The sequence below is a fragment of the Amphiura filiformis genome, chromosome 7 (genome assembly GCF_039555335.1).
Source record: "Amphiura filiformis chromosome 7, Afil_fr2py, whole genome shotgun sequence".
Taxonomy (NCBI): Eukaryota; Metazoa; Echinodermata; class Ophiuroidea; order Amphilepidida; family Amphiuridae; genus Amphiura; species Amphiura filiformis.
This window is the reverse complement of record NC_092634.1, coordinates 28,152,549-28,172,532: the sequence shown is the minus strand read 5'-3', so window position 1 is coordinate 28,172,532 and position 19,984 is coordinate 28,152,549. Positions and strand designations below refer to the sequence as shown.

Sequence of the window (19,984 nt, the reverse complement as noted above, 5' to 3'; positions counted from 1 at the left end):
CTGGAAATGGAGAAAAAAATCATAGCACATTTTTAATAGCAGCCTGTGCACTGATTTAACCTGCTTTTCTTTATTTTGAATAGAAGGTGAGTAAAATATAATGTGTCTTCAACAGAGATGTTGTGGCAATTTGGGCTTTGCTATCTCGCTAAATAAACCATGAATCATGCTGTGACTGTTGTACATTTTTTTTTGGTAAGCTTAAAAAAATAATAAATTAAAAATGAAACAAAAAATTGTTGTGCTAAAAATGACCTGTAATACCCCCCGTTTGGAAAATGCAACACCCTCGGGGGCGTTTATTTGAGGAAATACGGTACACAGTGTCAACAGCCAGTGTTATAAATATAAACTTAATACTCCATTGGTGAGCGACGCGACGGGCGATTGGTATTTCACCGAACGCAAGAAAAGGAAGCCTACCGTATGATCTGATTGGCTAGAAATTGATCGCTTTGTCGCTCAGAGGTGTAGTACAAACTCAAAATGGATACATGTATTCAATTCGATTGAATCGATATTCTATTTATCGACGCAGATAAAGAAAGTCGACAAATGTACATTGTAAAAATACAGCACCTGGGTTTTACACGGGTTCCTTTGTATAATTCATTTCTCAAACAGTTGAAAATATCACAATTTTTACTTTGGATTTCAAAATCTTTACTTATAAAATGCAGTTAAAGATATCCACAGCAAACAGCCCTGCTAATTACATATTGCTTTTCGAGTTAGTGTACTGGAAACAAAACCTGCGTTTTTCCTGAAAACAAATCGAATTTTCTGTAATAGTAACACTATATATGTGGTACTGATCATGCGCAAATCGTAGAATAGAAACTAAGCGGCAGGCTCTATGGCAGGGCTATGGTATCTCATATCATGGTACGGTATGCTTAGCCTGAGTCGTTTGGCCTATCTCGAACAAAATCGCCATGCATAGCTTTTGAAAAATGAGAGGATTCATGGTACTATCACGGCAATTTTTGACACAAAGATATAGGGATGATGACGCAGTGCGGTAATAAGTTGAACTCAATTTTCCTTTTTTTTCTTTCTTTTTTATACATTTAATTTCTTAATTATATGCAAAAAAAATAAATTTTCCTGTGTTTTTTTTACAGTTTAAAAAAATATAAATCATTTATATTGAGGAGCTATCACCAAACTTGCATGTACCATGGTGAGTGAAAAAGGAGAGTCAAGAGTGAAGCTAGAGAGTTGGTTAAACCAGACTATGAGAATCAAGATGACAGATGGAAGAACACTAATTGGGTCATTCTTGTGTACAGACAAAGATCGCAATGTCATCTTGGGCTCATGTGAGGAATATGTACAAGCACAGGGTAAGTAGTCAATTATAGGCTGGTAATTGATGTGTAATAATATAATAATATGCATTGAGTGATCTACAGACTCCATCCTTGAGGCAAAAAAAAAGTTTGTCTCTGGCATAATCCGGCCTGGGGGACAGCCGGCCTGAATTGTCCAAAAGTAGCTGAAAAGAACAAAAAATGGACCATTTTGTCAGATGGTGGGGGCCCCAGGGATTGACTCCCATTATCTCTATCAACTAGCTGCACACATAAAAATTACATACTTGCCAAATGCCAACTGTCCCGTTTTACCTGGGATTATCTCGTTTTCTGTGTCCCAAAACACTGAAAAACAGGAGTTTATAGGCCTCCTAAATTACTTATTCAAGGTTGAAAACCAGAGAAATACTAACTATTTATTTTTCATAAACAAAGTGAAAGGAAATTTATAAGTCTTTACCTCAGAAGTTACCACTCAAAAAATCATACAATTTAGATGCAAAAAATGTCCAATTATACCTTGCAGTGTTATGTGTAGTGCCTGGGGGAGGGGGTACTCAGTACAAATTCCCATACGCTGACATGCCGCAACTTACCTTTTGGTATATCAATGACCAATTTTGGTATATGGATGGGTCATTTTTTCAAACTTTTCTACTTAATTTCTTGTTGGAAAATATCTCAATTTTGCCTCGCTGTTTAATTTTTGAAATTTCCCAAAAATATTTTTGGGAAAATGTAAAAACTAATCTGACAATAATACTTATGTGTTAAATTTGGCTTTTGGTGTATCGATATATTGATGGGTCAAAATTGCATGGAAAATATTGATGGGATCACTTTCAAATTCAATCCCTAAACCAAACTTGAATATCCCACCCCAGTGTGTTTGTAAATAAAACATACATTCTTAATTTTTTGGTCTGATTCCTTTCTAATTTTCCATCAGACTCAGCAGTGAAGGAAGAACCCAGAGTACTAGGGCTAGCCATGGTCCCAGGCCACCACATAGTCTCCATCCAAGTCGACCAGACCAACCAAGATGCCGTATGACTATATGAAAAGCTCATCTGTTCACCATCATCTGCGTGCAATACACTGTAAGAAGAGAAGACTGCAAAAAGGCTAGTGTGATGATAATAATGTGTTACCAACTTTGATTTGAGATTTCATGAATGTGGATTCAGTCAGAAATGGAAATATAGACTTGAAGATACATTTTGTATCATGCATCGATTTGATGTACTGTATAAGCTTACTCAAGAAATTTAGCGTAAACATGGATGACCAAATTGATATAACAATGGAGTTATTTTTTTGCCACCAGGCTTATAACTTATGTTTCATTGTCAATGGGGTAGGATAGGGCAGGCCTAGGAATCCATAACAGGCTAGTGTGTGTGAATCCATTCGCAAGAGAATTGTACAAGAATCTTTGATTCAGGCAAAGGTAAGATAGCTGCGATTAAGTATCGTCTACCACATGCTGCCAAAAATAATGATTAAAAAATACTGCTATCTATCAGTCACCAAATCAAAGTAATGGTGGATCGAAAGTTTCACATCTTTTTGACACAACCGAAAAGCTGTTTTTGCTATTATTGTACAATATGTTTAAATGTTGTGGGTGGGTTACTAATCCTTAGTGCAACATGTCTATTACACTCCCAGAGTAAGCTGGTAACCATAATGCATGCAGGTGGAGAGGTAAAATTAAATCTTGGGGCTTGAACCCAGGATATCATTTATGACTCCCAAAAGGGGCAGAAATGAGATTAATTTTAAGGTGCAAATCACAAAAGTTTGGTCAATTTTGACTCCGTATTTTGCACCTCCCCACCTCACACACGGTCGGTACTCTACTGTTGGTGATTTCGGTTGTAAAGTGCTCTACAAAAAGTAAGAATGTTATTTGCCCTGCAATGATTCGCAGAATTGAGATTTTGTCAATTACATAATGCTCCTGGTGCATTAGGGTCAAAGTTAGTGCTTAGGGTTGTTCTCCCGCAGTGCTATGTGTTGATGATATCTCAATATTGCGCAATGGTTCTCATGCCATTGTGAAAATGGGAATATACTATTTAATTTAAAAGTTTTATCACATACTGGAAATTCTGAAAGGGATGGTGGGTGGATGAGCTTTGAATACTTAATTGTTCTTGTAAAGTTGTAACCCGTAATTAGAAATATTTTTGTTCTGGTAGCTGGAGTAGCTCATGTAAATATTAATGGTCATTTGTATACCAATGTTTTTTACTCTTGCCAGTTTGTTCTTATGTATGTGGAAGGCTGTATATAATTATTTTCTTGGTTCTCATCCTCTCCCGCCTCAATGTCTTGGTTTATTTTTAGTAGATTTTTAAATTTTCCAAAAGATTCATAGAAGATCATTTTCAAGTCTTTTGTGGTACTCTGGGGAATTTATCCTGCAGAATCTAAAATGTGGAACCTTCTTGTTTTCCTAGTCCTTCAAGAATGACTCTCGGCATGAGAAGTTTAAAACTATACTGTATGCTAGTATTGAGCATTACTAGCCTGACTACTAGGAGGCTTTAAAACATTTACCACTCATGTACCAGTATGTGTGACATTGAGTTGCTCTGACCTGTAACAAAATAAGAACAAGTATATACTCGTAGAATTGCAAAATCCTGAGGACGTATTGAATTCTCAAGTTGTCAATATTATAATGAGATTATCCGCCTCGCTACTCGGCCTTCGGCCTCGTTGTTCGGCTTCGCCGAACATGCTCGGCTTTGCCAAGCCCCCCCCACATAGCCGTGGGTCATTCTTGAAGGACTATGTTTTCCTTGAGCAGTTGGAAAAGACCAAAAACTACAGCTTGAGAAGGAAAAAAAGTGATGGATTCATCCTCCAGGTGGGAACCAAAAAAATAATTCTATGTGGCCTAACAAGAAACTTTCACCACAAAGGTAACTAATTTTGAAATATCTTACTGACTTCATTACTAGCCTGACTACTAGGAGGCTTTAAAACATTTACCACTCATGTACCAGTATGTGTGACATTGAGTTGCTCTGACCTGTAACAAAATAAGAACAAGTATATACTCGTGAGAATTGCAAAATCCTGAGGACGTATTGAATATTGTCAATATTATAATGAGATTATGTACTGAAGATTTTTGAATGTAATAACAGGCTGCCTGTATGTACCTTAAGATTTTTGGCACTTGTCCGATAAGGCTAATGAAAGCTGATTCAAAGTTTCCTGTCACCAGCCCGCATCACTTTTTAATTTTGGCCATTTGAAACTTGTTTTCCTGAAACACTCAATTATCTGAAAGTGGAGATGGAAATATTAAAATCGAAATGGCAGATATGCCCTGTTGATGATTTTAGCAATTTGACCTACTTAGTTGTGGGTATAAACAGGGTTGTCACTACGCCGGACGGTGCCGGACGGCACTCACAAAAAAAATTTAAAAAAATAAAAAAATTTGTTCTTTTTTACATTTCCGGAAGTGGATGATGATATTTCATCATAAAAAGAGCAAGAAATTTTTTTTTTTTTTTTTGGTACCCTCAAAGCCTATTCCCCAATCCCTAACGTTCACTAAAAAGATAGTGCGAGGCGCGAGAGCTTCGCTCGCTACGCTTCGTCGCCTTTTGGTCCTGGTGACAACCCTGGGTATAAATAAACTCTCGACATATTAGTTAGTCAATAATGGAAATTGAAGGATTCCTGTGTTGAGTTCTTTTTGGTGATTACAAAAATTGTAAATTTCTTTTAATTTCTAAGAAACTGGAATCTTTTTGAGGCAAAAATGGTGATGCAGGCTGGCAACAGGAAACTCAACATCAACTTTTAAAAGATATATCTAGAAATATTGCATGTAAAAATATTGCTATTTTTGTGGGAATTTTGCTTATCTTCCAAGGAAATACATATTTTTGTCTAAACTTGTTTACCAACCCCACAGCAAATATACCAGCCGTTGACTGTTGGGCTTGGTTAATCTCATTTCTTGTACCTTTGTCCATCTCATAAAGGGCATAATGTCAACACAGAGACCAAGTTGCATTTAATTTTCTAAATACTGTAAAAGTGGTAATTATTGCACACTTTGCTGCTTTTGAACATGTGCTTGTTTTGATTTCATGATTTGAGCTTTCTCTATATAGAGACCTATAGTTTGTAATAAAGGCACATATTATAGACCACTTGACATGTGACATCATTGCCCAATGCCCGACAGTATGTGTGCGAGCTATGGAAATTTCCATTGTTTTTTGCCCCAGTGCAGTGTGCATTATATTACACATCGTAGTTTTCTCAGGGCACATGCATTTTAAATCACCCACCACATTTCATATAGTACAAGAAAACCATTGAACAGTGTAGCTGTTCATTGAAACATATCGATAGACCAGTCCCTCGCGTTTGTTGATAAACAATGATGTTAGGTGGTCTATACTCTGGCCAACTCATAATAGGTGAGATTCATAACATCGTGGATTGATATAGAATGGCATACACACAGCTGGGTGTAGCACCTACGGCGCCAACTGCACTTTGCGTATTGAGTGACTACTGACTGATGTGTGCACTTTTGTGAATTTGAATTTGGTAGCTAAAATGAGCTCCTCAGTGTTACCAAAGATGGCTCCTGGTCCTATAGTTTGTAGTGTAAAATATTGGACACACCAGGAGCCAAAACTTGACAACCATGGGGTAAAAAAGCCTGGGAGTCTGCTTGATATAAGCTGTGTTGAGCACAAAAATGAATGGTCGCAAAAATGTCCACTGTAACAGAATCCGGTAGTGCATTTCCAGAGGTTGGGATAAAGTTTATAAACCAATCTTTACCATTATTTAATAATAAACATACAAGCAAAAATTTGTAAACACTAAACAGTAAGCAACGTGTGCATGGGAAAGGGATACATACAAAGGTCCCTATGAGCCTAACCTTTTTGTATTTTATAATGTAAAATTAATTTTCGTGTTTGTTCAAATTGTTTCTAAATTGTTTTTTCATTTATCATCATTTATATTATGATCTTGAGTACAAACTACATGTACAATGTAGATATGATTAAAAAGAAAATGTGTAAATTACATTTTTACTGAAATCATATACTGTGATGAATGTTGTATTTGTTTAACAAAGCGTACCTACCTTCTAACCCTCTAGATTTAAGGGGTACTACACCCCTCGATAAATTTAGTGTCTATTTTTTTTCTCAAAAACTAATAACACACTGGTAACAACGGTTATGTATATTATAGGTTGCAATGAATCAAATTACTACAAGGTACCCAAGACAAGCGGTTCGTTATTTATGATAAGAAATAAGGTACCGCTAGGATGTACCTTATTTCCTATCATATATACTGAACCGCTTCTCTTGAGTCACTGGAATTTTAGTGTAGTAATGGGATTCCTTGCTCCAATAATATGCATAACTTTTGTTGCCAGTATGTTATTATTTTTTGAGAAAAATGCAAAAATAGTCACAAATTTACTACAGGGGTGTAGTACCCCCTTAAGTTAACTCTTAATTCTTTGATGTAATTCGTAAAGTGAAAAACAGGGATTGTTCTGATTTCTGGAAACTTGAGCTAAAAAAATACATAAAAAGGTTATGTATTTACATAAATAACATTATATAGCATGTACATTCAAATCGGTAATTCTTGACAATAACATACTACATTGTAAGCCTCTTCTGAGTAATGTAAATGCTCTGTAAATCAAATAGTTTTTTTTAAATCCCAGCAAATTACTGCTTGTTTACGATGCAAGTTTGGTAGTGACTTAGGTGCATGTGCATATTTCGTTGGTTGTAGTGTCCAAATGATGCTAATAATTGTTTACAGTAGTAATATTTGTTGGCATGCTTGCTCACAGCTTGCAGCACAAGTACTGCCAAACCCACGATTTGGTAGCCCTATTGGGCAACTTTTGAAGATTTCCAACACGACTTTTGACAGTAGTAATCAATGGTTAAGAAAAAAATTGGGTGACTTTTCAACATTGGCTCCCACAACTTCCGGTAGTGTCCTGTACCCATAGAAACCAATGGTTAAGAGAAAAGATTGGGTGACTTTTTGATTATTTGACCCACAATTTGGGCTGAAATTTTTTGGTAACCCTGCAGTACTGTCAACCAACCAAGTATTGCTACCATGAACCAACCAAGTAATGCTACCAAGAACCAACCAAGTAATGCTACCAAGAACCAACCAAGTTATGCTACCAAGAACCAGCCAAGTAATGCTACATGTATCAAGAGCTAACCAAGAACCAACCAAGCAATGCTGTCAAGAACCAACCAAGTAATGCTACCAAGAACCAACCAAGTAATGCTACCCAGAACCCCGGCCAAGAACCAACCAAGTATGACGCTGCAAGAACCAATCAAGTAATGCTACCCAGAACACCGGCCAAGAACCAACCAAGTATGACGCTGCAAGAACCAATCAAGTAATGCTACCCAGAACCCGCCAAGAACCAACCAAGTATGACGCTGCAGGAACCAATCAAGTAATGCTACCCAGAACACCGGCCAAGAACCAACCAAGTATGACGCTGCAAGAACCAATCAAGTAATGCTACCCAGAACCCCGGCCAAGAACCAACCAAGTATGACGCTGCAGGAACCAATCAAGTAATGCTACCCAGAACCCCAGCCAAGAACCAACCAAGTATGACGCTGCAAGAACCAATCAAGTAATGCTACCAAGAACCAATCAAGTAATGCTCAAGTAATGTTCTGAGCGTGGTTAACATATTCAGCCTGCATGGGCATGGGAGCCAAAAGTCCACCCATTGATGTGAATCATAGCATTCATCCACACCGTGGCCTCATAATTAACAGTTTCCTTAAAATATGCATCTAAAAAAGCATGTAAATGAATAAGATTTTTATTAAAATTTTATAATTTTTACTTCAGCATTATTTTTAAGGGCAATTGTTTGCAAAAAAGTTGAGTAGCTGCAAGTATTATTATATTAAATACCAGGAGTGCATGTCTGCACACATGATATTAGTGCATGATATGATAACAACCTTTTAAAGAATGGTGTTTGTTTATGGATATAGATTTATTATTAATATCAATTTTGATTATTGTTTACATTATTGACAGATAATGTTAAATTCAATCTATACGAGGGTCATTCAAATTGTAGCTAACTGCTTCTTCAAACTAGGCAAGATTATACATTTGAATGTCACCCCTACACATGGTTGCAAATGTATGTTGATACCTTTTCCAGATTTTTGCAGAACCAAAATAAGATTTGATACACCGGAAACGGTAAAAAGTCATAAAACATTTGAATGAAGATATGTGTGTATCCCTCTTACGAGAAGTTAGCTCAATATGCAAGTGATATGATTATGCTACAGATAATAACTCAAATAACATTAAATGTGGAACCAAATATCAAGATAACCAGTTATACAAATGCATTTTTATCTTTATAAACTTACCATCCCAGCATTATCTAATGGTTTTTCAGAGCATGAGCATCTGCTTGGAGACCATTTGTATGAAAATTGTTTGTTTAAAAGCAATTTTAAAACTTAAAACTTAAAAGTTTTGTCTGAGAGCTGAAAGTTAAAAATAAAGACACCCAACCCCTATTTGCCACTTGCTATTTTCAAATTAGTTTCCATGGTATTTAATTACCAATGTACCATTTCCATAGCAGGTTTAATATGCTTCCAGTTAGCCCCCTTTCCCCAATACAGGCAATTTTTACATATAAATGTCTTTTGGGCATTTTAAAGAAAAAAACTAAATTTAATTACAGTTCTTATCTGCTCTTATCTTTTCTTTGTAGCAACAGTTTTAGTTGGAGTGGTACAGACTTTTTTTTGACATAATTTCCAACTTGTAGATCCTGTGAATAATCTTCATTTTTCCTTATGTCAGCTTCAATTTAAGTCATTTGAAGGAACTAAACTTAAATTTTGTCTACTTACTGTGTCCTTTGTGGATAAATGTACAGATTTCCTCCGTTTCCGTTGTCCTGAATTCTGGTTTCATTTTTACTTCGCTTACAACAAACGGAAAAAGATATTATTAAAACAGAATTTTGTCATCAGCTAGATAAGACCATTGGTCATTATTATGGAAAATATGACTGGGCTACAACTTGTAGAAGCTGGGATATGAGGGTGGAGGAAGAGGTAGAACTTTATGAATGACCCTCGTATGTATAGAAAACTGAAGATTCTTTCTTGCTTCTTTTTTAAAGTAATTCTAAGAAATATAGGTCCAAGAAAAAATAGTTATAAATAGTGTTTTGAATTTAAAAGTATGCATCCCAACATTTTTAAAGCCATCAGAGCGACAAGAAGACTCAAGACGGCCGAGTAAATGGCCTCGCCATCATCATCCTCGTGGACGCAACTGGCAGAAAAAGCAAGCGGCAGTAAAGCCCAAAACAAACGGCTCTTTTCAGAGCCACCCAAACTTCTAAAAAGAGAACTGACAGTTGTTATATTACCAGGTTGTTTACTTAATACTTTTTAAGCGGCTCCTTTCAGAGCCACCTAGTTTCTAAAAAGAGACAAATAAGGTTTCCTAACCACAGAAAGAACGGCTCTTTTCAGAGCCACCAAATTTAACAAACAGACAGATATGATTTGGTATTATCTTTTTGCTTTGATGTTCAAAGTATTGTATATCCTTTACCCAAAAAGTATGACTTTGGTTACATATAAATATTTCTTATAGAAACCAAGATAAGGTTCAATATATAGGCTATTAGAAAATAAATTAGAATTTCTCAGCAGTAGAATTCCTAATTTAATTATGCAGGATTTAAAGTTTTAGGACCGAGTTATTCAAGCAGGTACCCTCTGGGCTCTTCGATTTTTATAATTATGTATATGTTTTCATCACTTGCATTCTCCTTTAAATTCTTGAATGATATCGAAGTAAAGTCTGCACAAAAAGTAATGGAGCTGTTAAAAACGCCTATGGCTTCAGAATTAGTAATTGTTTTCATAATATTTCAACATGGAAAGAAGGATGCTTTATTTACGCGAATTTTGGTACCCCATTTGTCAAATGTCGTTTAATATTAACAACACAGTAGTGCTTTTAAAGAAAAATGCCCGAATTTAAAAGTTGCAATTTACAGCGATCAATGGTTATTACGCAAGCGTTGTGGCACGTAAACCCACCATATCTTCCGCGCTGACTTCAAATCAATACAAATAGCTGCAACTTTTAAATTTGGGTATTTGTCTTTTAAAACATTTCTGTGATGTTAATATTGAATGAAAATGGACGAATGGGGTATCAAAATGCGCGGCAATAAATCGTCCTTCTTTCTATGTTCAAATATTGTGAAAACAGGTATTAGTTCTGAAGTTATAGGCCTAGGCTTGTTTATAACAGCTGCATTACTTTTTGTGCAGTCTCTATAATATTTAAGGATGATAAATTTTATATGCACGGGAGTATCACTAACCATGCTAACCTGAAATCCATCAGTAGGCTTACTATTAACATGCTTGGCATGCATACAATGACATTAAAGTGTGTTGGGTACAAAAACTCACACAGCGTGAGGTCAACTTTTGAGTCATGCTTTTTCAATGGAGGTTATTGAACTGCACCAGTGGAGTCGAGATCATGTTGGTCCATAGTGTATGCATCATGCAACGATCACGCTATATACAGAATTACAAATAGGCATATTAAATTCATATTTAAAGGAAATGAACACAATGCATTTAGTTGACTCAACCATGGTCACAAAGGTTTAATTGTATAATTGAAATGTATTCTTCATGAAAGATTTAAGGGTAGACTAGGTATTGATGGTCGAAGTAACAAACAAAAAAAATCGATTTTCATTTTAATCTAAATCAATATATTATTGAAAAATAACATTTAGATTTTTTTTCAAAAGTTCATTCTACAAATTAATAGGCCTAATATACAATGAAAACTGTATTACTTGATTTATTGCTGTTAAGGGGGTACTACACCCCTGCCAAATTTTGTGCCTATTTTTGTATTTTTCTCAAAAATAATAGCGCATTGGGGACAAGTAAGATATGTATATTATAGGGGCAAGGACTACAACTACTGCACTGGAAATTTTATTTCAGCACAGACAACAGTTGTGGAGTTACAGTCAGAAATGAGGGAAAACCAATATTTGATCAATAAATCAATAACTACTTGCTTTGAGTTGCTGAATTTTCAGTACAGTAGTTGTAGTCCTTGCCCCTATAATATACATATCTTACTTGTCACCAATGTGCTATAATTTTTGAGAAAAATGCAGAAATAGGCACAAAATTGGCCAGGGGTGTAGTACCCCCTTAATGAGTTATGTATGTTTTACCAGAGACATCTTCTCTGGTTTTACAAAAGTGTTTTTGTTTCAGCCCTCTTTGCTACATTTATAACTCGAGACCTACAAAAGTAGGCCTATCTGTAATATTTGAATTCTTCCACACACTCGCTATATGAAATGATCAATACAGTTTTTGCCAAAGCTCAATACCATTCGCAAGATGCTGTGAACAACCAAATCGCAACAGTTAAAACAACATGCTAAAACCGAAAATTTTGCCATTTTCATCACTGAGCGGCTTCGTTTTTTTGTGTTAAATATCAAAAGCGAGATTTTATTTTATTTCCTTTCTATTGACTATTCAAAAATCTTTGGCAAGACAGTTAGGTTCAGCAATAATGACTTCAGATATTAAATTACGTTTTCAAACAAAAAAATGTGTTGCAGTAATTGAAATAATGCACGTCGTGCGCCGCGAATCGGTACGGTACAGATTGATGTTCATATAGCTATTGAAATGAGCAGCAGAACCCGGGGGACGCGTATTTATTTGTGCAATAATAATGGACGGCAATCCGTTAAACAATATAGGCCCCTATACCCTAACCCCAATCCCGAATGGTTATCCCGTTAGTAGTATCGGCCCATTATGCATGTTATGATTGCAAAATATAAATTAATCCCCGGGGACGGCACTTTCTGTCATTAAAGTTCATGACTGTTTCTTGTCTTATCTATAAAATGCCCGTTATATAATTTTGATTAGCCGCCTTATATTAAACAATCTCTTGCATGAAGATGCGCAGTGAAACAACATGATTATGCAACATGGTATCTATCTCTGGGGGCTTCAACTCAAGCTAACTTACGGGATGTGCCTGTGACCAAAAAATGACGAAGATTCAACCCCAGTGATGTTTGAAAGATTTTGTTACTGCAAAACTCAAAGATGATAAGATCAGCATATTAAGTGACCGTTCACAAACACTTGTTAGGAGGGGGCGCCTGATGCAAACAATTTATACGATGTCCATTTTTGGACATGAAAATAATGGGTCAACCCCATTGAAAAGCATATAAACTCAATTTTAAATTTGTGGTCAATTTTTTCAGGCCCCCCCCCCCCCCTAGGATGGTCAAAACTTTTAAGGCCCCCCCCCCCCATTTTGCATCAGCCCCCAAATATTTGTGAACGGTCCCTAACAGTTTTAAAAATAAATTGGAGAGCAAGAATAGGCCTACCAAATGCATCAACATTTTTCAGAATTAATATTTTGTGAAGGGGCACATTCGGTGCCACAAAATTCTGGGAGGTATGGAACCGTACCGTATCAGACATCACTGTCACCATTAAGTGAGTACCGTAGCACCCCCGTGAATAAACTCCGGACCAGCTGATCCATGTGTAAAGTTCGTCTCCATGTAAACAATCTAACTGTCACGCCGAATCATGAATAAAGACCATGATCATGATATTCTTCGTGAAACATGACATTAAGCCTCACTTTTCACACCAAGACGCTGACAAGCAGACAAGTTCGCAAGACGCTGCAGCAGAAAAGCGAAACTGATGTGGTGAGTAGGCCTAAAAGTTTTTTTCATAGAATAATTATAAAGGGCCTATCGTACTTTGACTTTCATAAAAAAGGTCAATAATGCTATACTTAACATAATAGACGTATGATGCATAAAATAGACTAAATTAAATATGTTGGAGAGAATTGGAACTTGATGCATTTGTGGTGAAAGCAAGTTTTTTTTCTTTTTTTCGCCAAAAAAACCCAAAAAAAAACATGCATTTTTTTCTGTCGCTTTTTATCAATACGTTAAAATCGCACTTTGACAACTCCAGATGCTGCACATTACGAGTTGTGCAGAGGTACATTTCAGTTTTTCTGAATTTCCAAATTTCCTGTTGTTTTGTTGTTGTTGTTGTTTTTTAACTTTTTTAGTTTGGTACTGATAAATGACTACAATAGTTACTGCCCGTCACCCTATCTATAAATGTCGGTTTATTTAGTTTATTGTTATCATTAACTTTTTTAACATGAGTTTCTATTATTATGTTACTATTATTATGCTTATTAGGTGTTGTGCATTGTGCCGTTGTTTAATTATTAGCCCTGTGAGGGTAACATTGGAGAGGGGCTGTTTTGGCACACCGTCATTGACGGGGCATAGGCCTAAATCAAACGCTCATACACACGACAGGCTTACAGCAAAACAGTCAGAAGCGTCCAAATATGCCAAGTCATATAGCGGCTCTGGTATAGCGGTATGCACTGATTGGCATGTGAGGTTGGTTGGGAGGGGGGTCATGTTTCCAAGACCCAAGCACGCGGGGGGGGGGTTATTGCACATCACCTTATCATTTATAATATTACTTATCATATTATTTAGGCCTAGGCTGGATGGCAAAATTTTCATCACCATGCCGGGGGCATGGGGATTCCCCCAGCCTTGCCCCGCCGCGGCGGGGCAAGGCTGGGGCGCGCCGGTCACTGAAACCAGAAATCATATAAAATCTCATTTTTGTTGGCTAAAATGAAACATTTTTTGGAATCCCATTACCGCTCCACCGCGCCCGCATCCACACCCCCCGACCAACCCCACTCCCCAAAAAGCCGGTGTCGGCATATGCCGCCACTGTCTGACTGTCGCAATTGGACCATTAATTTTTGCACGCATGCACGTAAAATATTGCTGCATGCTGGGCATTATGCTGCCATGACTAGTTCGCCCCCTTAACATGCTTAAAGTAAACATTAATCAGCTACCAGCAACATCAGACATGAATGGTCCAATCCGCCGTCGACCTACTTAACAGTCTAGTCCGGGTACAGTTTTCAGTGACCACTTGGTCGCGGTAATCCATGACTATCTTTGAGCGCCACCTGTTGTCCATACACAACAAACATGTTATGGACGCCATCTTGAAATTTCTGGTCACTTTATTCAGTGACCGGTTTTTCACTGGTCACTGGTTACAGTGACCATTTCCTTGCTAAAAGCCTAACTTCAAAAACAAGGATCGGTGGTAAAAAAATTGTGATCTGAAAAACATTACGCTGAAATGTGAAGTTTAAGACCTATTCTACCACAAACATATTAAATCTTATTGAAAATTGAACGTCTTCCTTGATTTTTAAAGCCTGAAACAACAGCTTCATTGACCCAAAATTACCACTGTTTTTGTCAATTTGAGGCTACTGGACATATGTATTGCCCAACTATGATGTCAAGTGTATACCGGAAGTTGTTAACTATATAATTGCATTGCATTTTGGGTTATTCTAGCCCAATAGAGGTCAAGAGGTGTCAAAATACACCACTATTAGGTTCCATGGGTGAAATCTAGTATTGTAGATGGCGCTCTTTGATAGTCGCTGAATACCGCGACCTAAACTGGTCACTGAAAACAGACATGGACCAGACTGCTTAATAGTAATGGTATTTATTTACAAGAATCATTCTGAATCTACTAATCACGACTTCTTCACGATAAAACCGCGTGTTGGACTGGGCCTTCCCTTTCTATTATTTTATATTGACTTATACAATTGAAATGCAACCTTTTGCTTATTACATAGGTCGCACGCTTCTGAAATAAATTATCTCTTTTATTGACACACACGCTTTAATAGTGTTTGATAGCAAGATCTGATAAGATACAATGCATTGTTTTATTTGCAAATTATCTATGGTTGGATAAAACAGTACACAAGGAATGATTACTGGGCTATAGTATTTCGCTTTAATAAGTAGGCTAATTAATTATGCAAAATATATTAAGGGTAGACGAGGTATTGTTGGTCGAAGCTTGAAGTAACCTAAAAATCGATTTTCATTATCTAGATCAATATATTATTGAAAATTAACACCTTGATGTTTTGCAACAGTTCATTCTACAAATCTTATACTTTGCAAACTTGCTTAATTTATTGTTGTTAATTAGTTAAGTACGTTTTACAAAAGTGTTGTTGTTTCAGCCCTCTTTACAGCGTAACTCAAGAACCGCAGTGCCAAAGCTCACTACCTTTCGTAAGATGCTGTGAACTACCAAATCACAACAGTTTAAAATAATTAATAACCTTAAATCATCAGTGGAAGACCTAATAGTTGAAACACTAGAATAGTGTTGTGAATGAGACACTAGAAACACATTTTGGGCCAAGCTTTCCAGGTATATCCACAAACCCTATAGAAAAAAAGAGGGTTTTTTTGTGCAATTTCTTGGTCAAAGGTTTTGGGAAAGGTCAAAGTTTGGGGAAAATGTCCTCCTTTTCAAATTCCGCCCAAATAAATCCTGTGTACGCCCCTGTTTCTATCGACGAAGGTATAGTTTTCGGTCGTAATGCATAAGATGCTGTTCGCACCTAAAAAAAGGAGACAAAGCCTAATTAGGCGTAGGCCCCTACAGTCTAAAACAAGGGAAACCGGGATTTTCTCTCGAATTATGCCTTATAGTCAAACACTTTCAAATAGAGAAACATATTAAGGGCTGGGGTAACTATGAACGTTCGGACAATATTTTTTGTGGGACATGAGAGCACGTCGGACATTTCCAATTGCATTCTGAATACGAAGAATGTCCTTCTAATTCTGCTACCGTATCAATTTTGATTTTTTTAAATTGGCAAAATAATACACATTTTATGGCAAATGATTAAAAATTGATATTTTTGATATTTAACAGTCCTCGAATTTAACTTTATAAATCTAATGATATGAAAAGCCGCCAATGAAAATTTTGACCTTTCGTATTGAAATAGGCCTATGGATTTCACCAAAACACCAAAAAAATGTATTTCTTTAAAATGAAAGGTCCAAATTTTCATCCCAGTTAAATCATTAGAAAGTTTAGAAAGATTACTTCGAGGACTGCAAAATATCAAAAATTAAAAAATATCAAATGTTAATAAAGATCAAATGTTAATAATTTGTAATAAAATTTGTATTAGGCCTATCGGCCTATCGTGATTTTCAAGAAATCAAAATTCTTTGATATCAGAAGGACAGTCCTCATAATTATTCAGAAATCAATTCTATATACTGTAAAACAAGTTAATTTCGCGAGCAATTTAATTTCGCGAGCACCTCCGATTCGCAAAATTAAATTGCCGCGAAATTACATTTGAGAAAATACACGTAGGCCTACTTGTAACTGGTGCCGAATTTGACAACCCTAAATCAACCGATTAAGTCTTGAGTATTATTATTTTTATCTATAATATCGTAATGTTATGTCATAAATTATTATTTATTAGTCATTTACCTTGTAACATCATTAACATACTTCGTTTAACATGATAAGGATCATATAAATTCCGAAAATAAACTTAAAACTTTCACGTATTGATTTAGGCCTACTTTTGAAAAAGGGAGGTTTTTTATTTTTTTTATTATTTTTTTTCAAACACCCACCCATACTTTTAATAAAATATAACAATGTGCATCCAGGGATTTGTTAAATTTTCTTTTGCAACCATAATGGGCCGCAAACCTACCGAAGTAAAAAGATGGTCTTTGGAGCTGCGGACGGTCACAATCAATGGTCTTTTTTGGCCTTGGCCTTCTGGTTGAAAAAAACAACCCACAGAAATGTGAGGAATGAACAATTTTAGAGCTGAATGATCGATCAAAATCAATAATCATTTGGAGCACTATTTTGATCGAATTTATTGAGCTGCGAAATCCTAAAGGGTGGTCTTTCCGGGGAACATAATCCGTATGGTCATTTGTGTTAGTGCCCCCCGGATTTTGAAACGTCCATCCTGTTCCACGTGATTAATGTTTGTCTACTTTTAAATTTTAAGTTCTCTGCTGCGCTGCGTCAAAAACAAAAACAAAATCATCATAAAAATCGTTATTGTTTATGTTCCAACTTTTGGGGTCTTGGATTGGAAACTTGGTCATGTTGGATGTGAAATGAGCTAGGGCTGTGACTGCAAACATTTGTAGCTATTTTTAGGGGCACCATGTCAAATCTTTGCACGTAGCCGGCAAACTACGATCGAGTCTCGAGTGAGTCTCCAGAGAACTGGTAGAAATGTTTTATACACTAAAACAATATACATACATGATATTTATAGATTGAGACTATAAATTATAATAAAGATATAAAAAATTATTAGGCAATAAATCATAATAGGTCTAACATTAAATCGAAGGGTGCATATGATATGGCAAATATAATTATGGGTTTCAACTGAGAATTCCCATTCCCAAGCCCCCCCCTCCCCTTTATCCAACCCACCCCCCCAAGCGCAATTCCTACTGTCACTTTGCGGGTGCAACGCTCTGTTACTATCCAAAAGCCTCTAAAGAGTTGCACTGATTGCAGTGGCGTAACTAGGGTTGGTAGCGACCGGGGCAAGAAACAAAATTGGCGCCCCTACACCTCCCCCGAGAATATCTGAAACGCGCAATTCTTGAAACAATTGTGCGCGGAGCGCGCGATATTTTGGAGAAATAAGGCCTATCGCTAATTGATTTGGGTTACTAGAAGATGTCTTAAAATGTTCTTTCAATTGATTTTGTGATGAAATGAGCGCGAAAAATTTGACTTTCATCCCTTGGAGGGGCTCAGAATCGATGCTGAATTGGTCAATTTGGCGCCCTCTAAAGGTGGCGCTCGGGGCACGTTGCTCCCCCCATGCCCACCCTGGTTACGCCACGGACTGATTGAGGGATGTACGGTATTAAGGGAGGTGTAATGAGCGTGAACCTGGTTTGGATGCAGAGGGAGTGTGCCTGTAACAGACACAGCCACCAGAAAAGGACCAGCTCAGATCGCGCGCCAAATAAGTTTGCAGTCCAGAAATTTCTTCTTTTCTCAGCCTTGCAAAAAATAGGCAGAGGTGGGAATCGAACCCGGGACCTCGGTGTTGTAAAACCTACTGCGTTACCACTGAGCCAACTTACAATCAGCTATGAGAAGTTTGATAGTAATCCTTGATATTGCTGAATAGAATAAATCAATACTGATAGGTCTATTTATCTAATGTACGATGTTATTCAAATTGGCCTATAAACTAGGAATATAATGTGAAATGACTATCAATCGATCAATCAATCAAGTTGTCAAGTTATCAACAATCAATAATAAACCGACGTAGGCCTATCATGGAATATTACTAACTAGGCCTACTAACTAATATACCAAATAAATAAAATAAATAAATAAGTCAGTAAATAAATAAATAGGCATAGGCCTAAATAAATAAATAAATACATAATGCAGAATGCAGTTAGTATTTTAGTTGCAAAATTCCAAACATTCTATTCACACACTCTATTATAATTTTCTGCTATACACGCAAAGGACCTGTGCCTTTAATATGTCCGCGCCTAATCAATAATGAGTCTTTCACCATGCTCACACACCATGTTAAACTATTGTATCCCTGCAAGTATAGTACTGACCAAGTCCTAACACCTCAATGAAATGGATGCTATAACGTACCCAATCAAGCGAACATATCAAGGTCATATCAGGGCGTTATACAAAGAATGGTCAAAGGTCAACGTTTCCAAAGAAGTATAGTAATAGATGTAGACACAAGCTTTCGTGCGGGAAACATAAACACATAGTCGTCAGTCGTGTGGTTTTATGAGATTTGATACGGCGCTGAAGTCTATTGGCTGTCCCAAAATCAGTACCAGACCCGGTTTCCAGACGGCAATGTGTGTGTTGTTACAAGGAATGCAAACTCATTTTATCAATGAGTGAACCACATAGAGGAATACGACATCTATCGTGAGCCAATCTGCATTCTGTTGCCTGCAAAAGCCGACGATCAGGTAAAATTTCTAAAAGCAGCGTGACTAGATATTTGCGTTAATTTCATGATACGTGTAAAACGCATTGAAAACGCCAAATTGCAGTCATAAAATATATAATATTAGTAAATCACCCAATCGAATGTTAACGTAGGTATGTGGAAAAGAACTGCAATAACAATAACAAACTATGTGCCCAAAGAGTTGTCTTTGGCATGTCGCTTTTTGAAATATGACCAAAATATCAAATTTTGGAAAAACGCCCCAAAATTTAAAACAAACACGAACCTTCCAAAATAAATATATATTAGCACTCGGCGGCCCAGTCACTACCTGCCGCTGTGATTTGGGGTAACTCATTGCTTCCCCTCTCCAGATACCGGAACTTCAAGGTCGCTCATACCCCAGCCCTTAAGTCATCGACAATGCAGTGAAAACACGGAATTGATATGGGAAGTGGAAGGCAAACTCTACACACATGACAGATGCGGAGGGTCTCTGTTTTGGATTAAAGATAGTTTTGGATTAAAGATATCATATCTAGTCTACACATTAATCAATAATCATGTTAACAGTCGATATCCACGAACCC

General features: G+C 36.7%; 1 protein-coding gene across 1 annotated transcript; it reads left to right on the top strand.

The window, feature by feature from the left end:
- LOC140156972 (N-alpha-acetyltransferase 38, NatC auxiliary subunit-like) lies at positions 1–4,091 on the top strand. Its single transcript, XM_072180021.1, has 3 exons — positions 1–86; positions 1,125–1,346; positions 2,266–4,091. Exons 2-3 carry the CDS (start codon positions 1,181–1,183, stop codon positions 2,367–2,369), a joined length of 270 nt encoding a protein of 89 aa, XP_072036122.1. The 5' UTR covers positions 1–86; positions 1,125–1,180; the 3' UTR covers positions 2,370–4,091.
- The last annotated feature ends 15,893 nt before the right edge of the window (positions 4,092–19,984 follow it).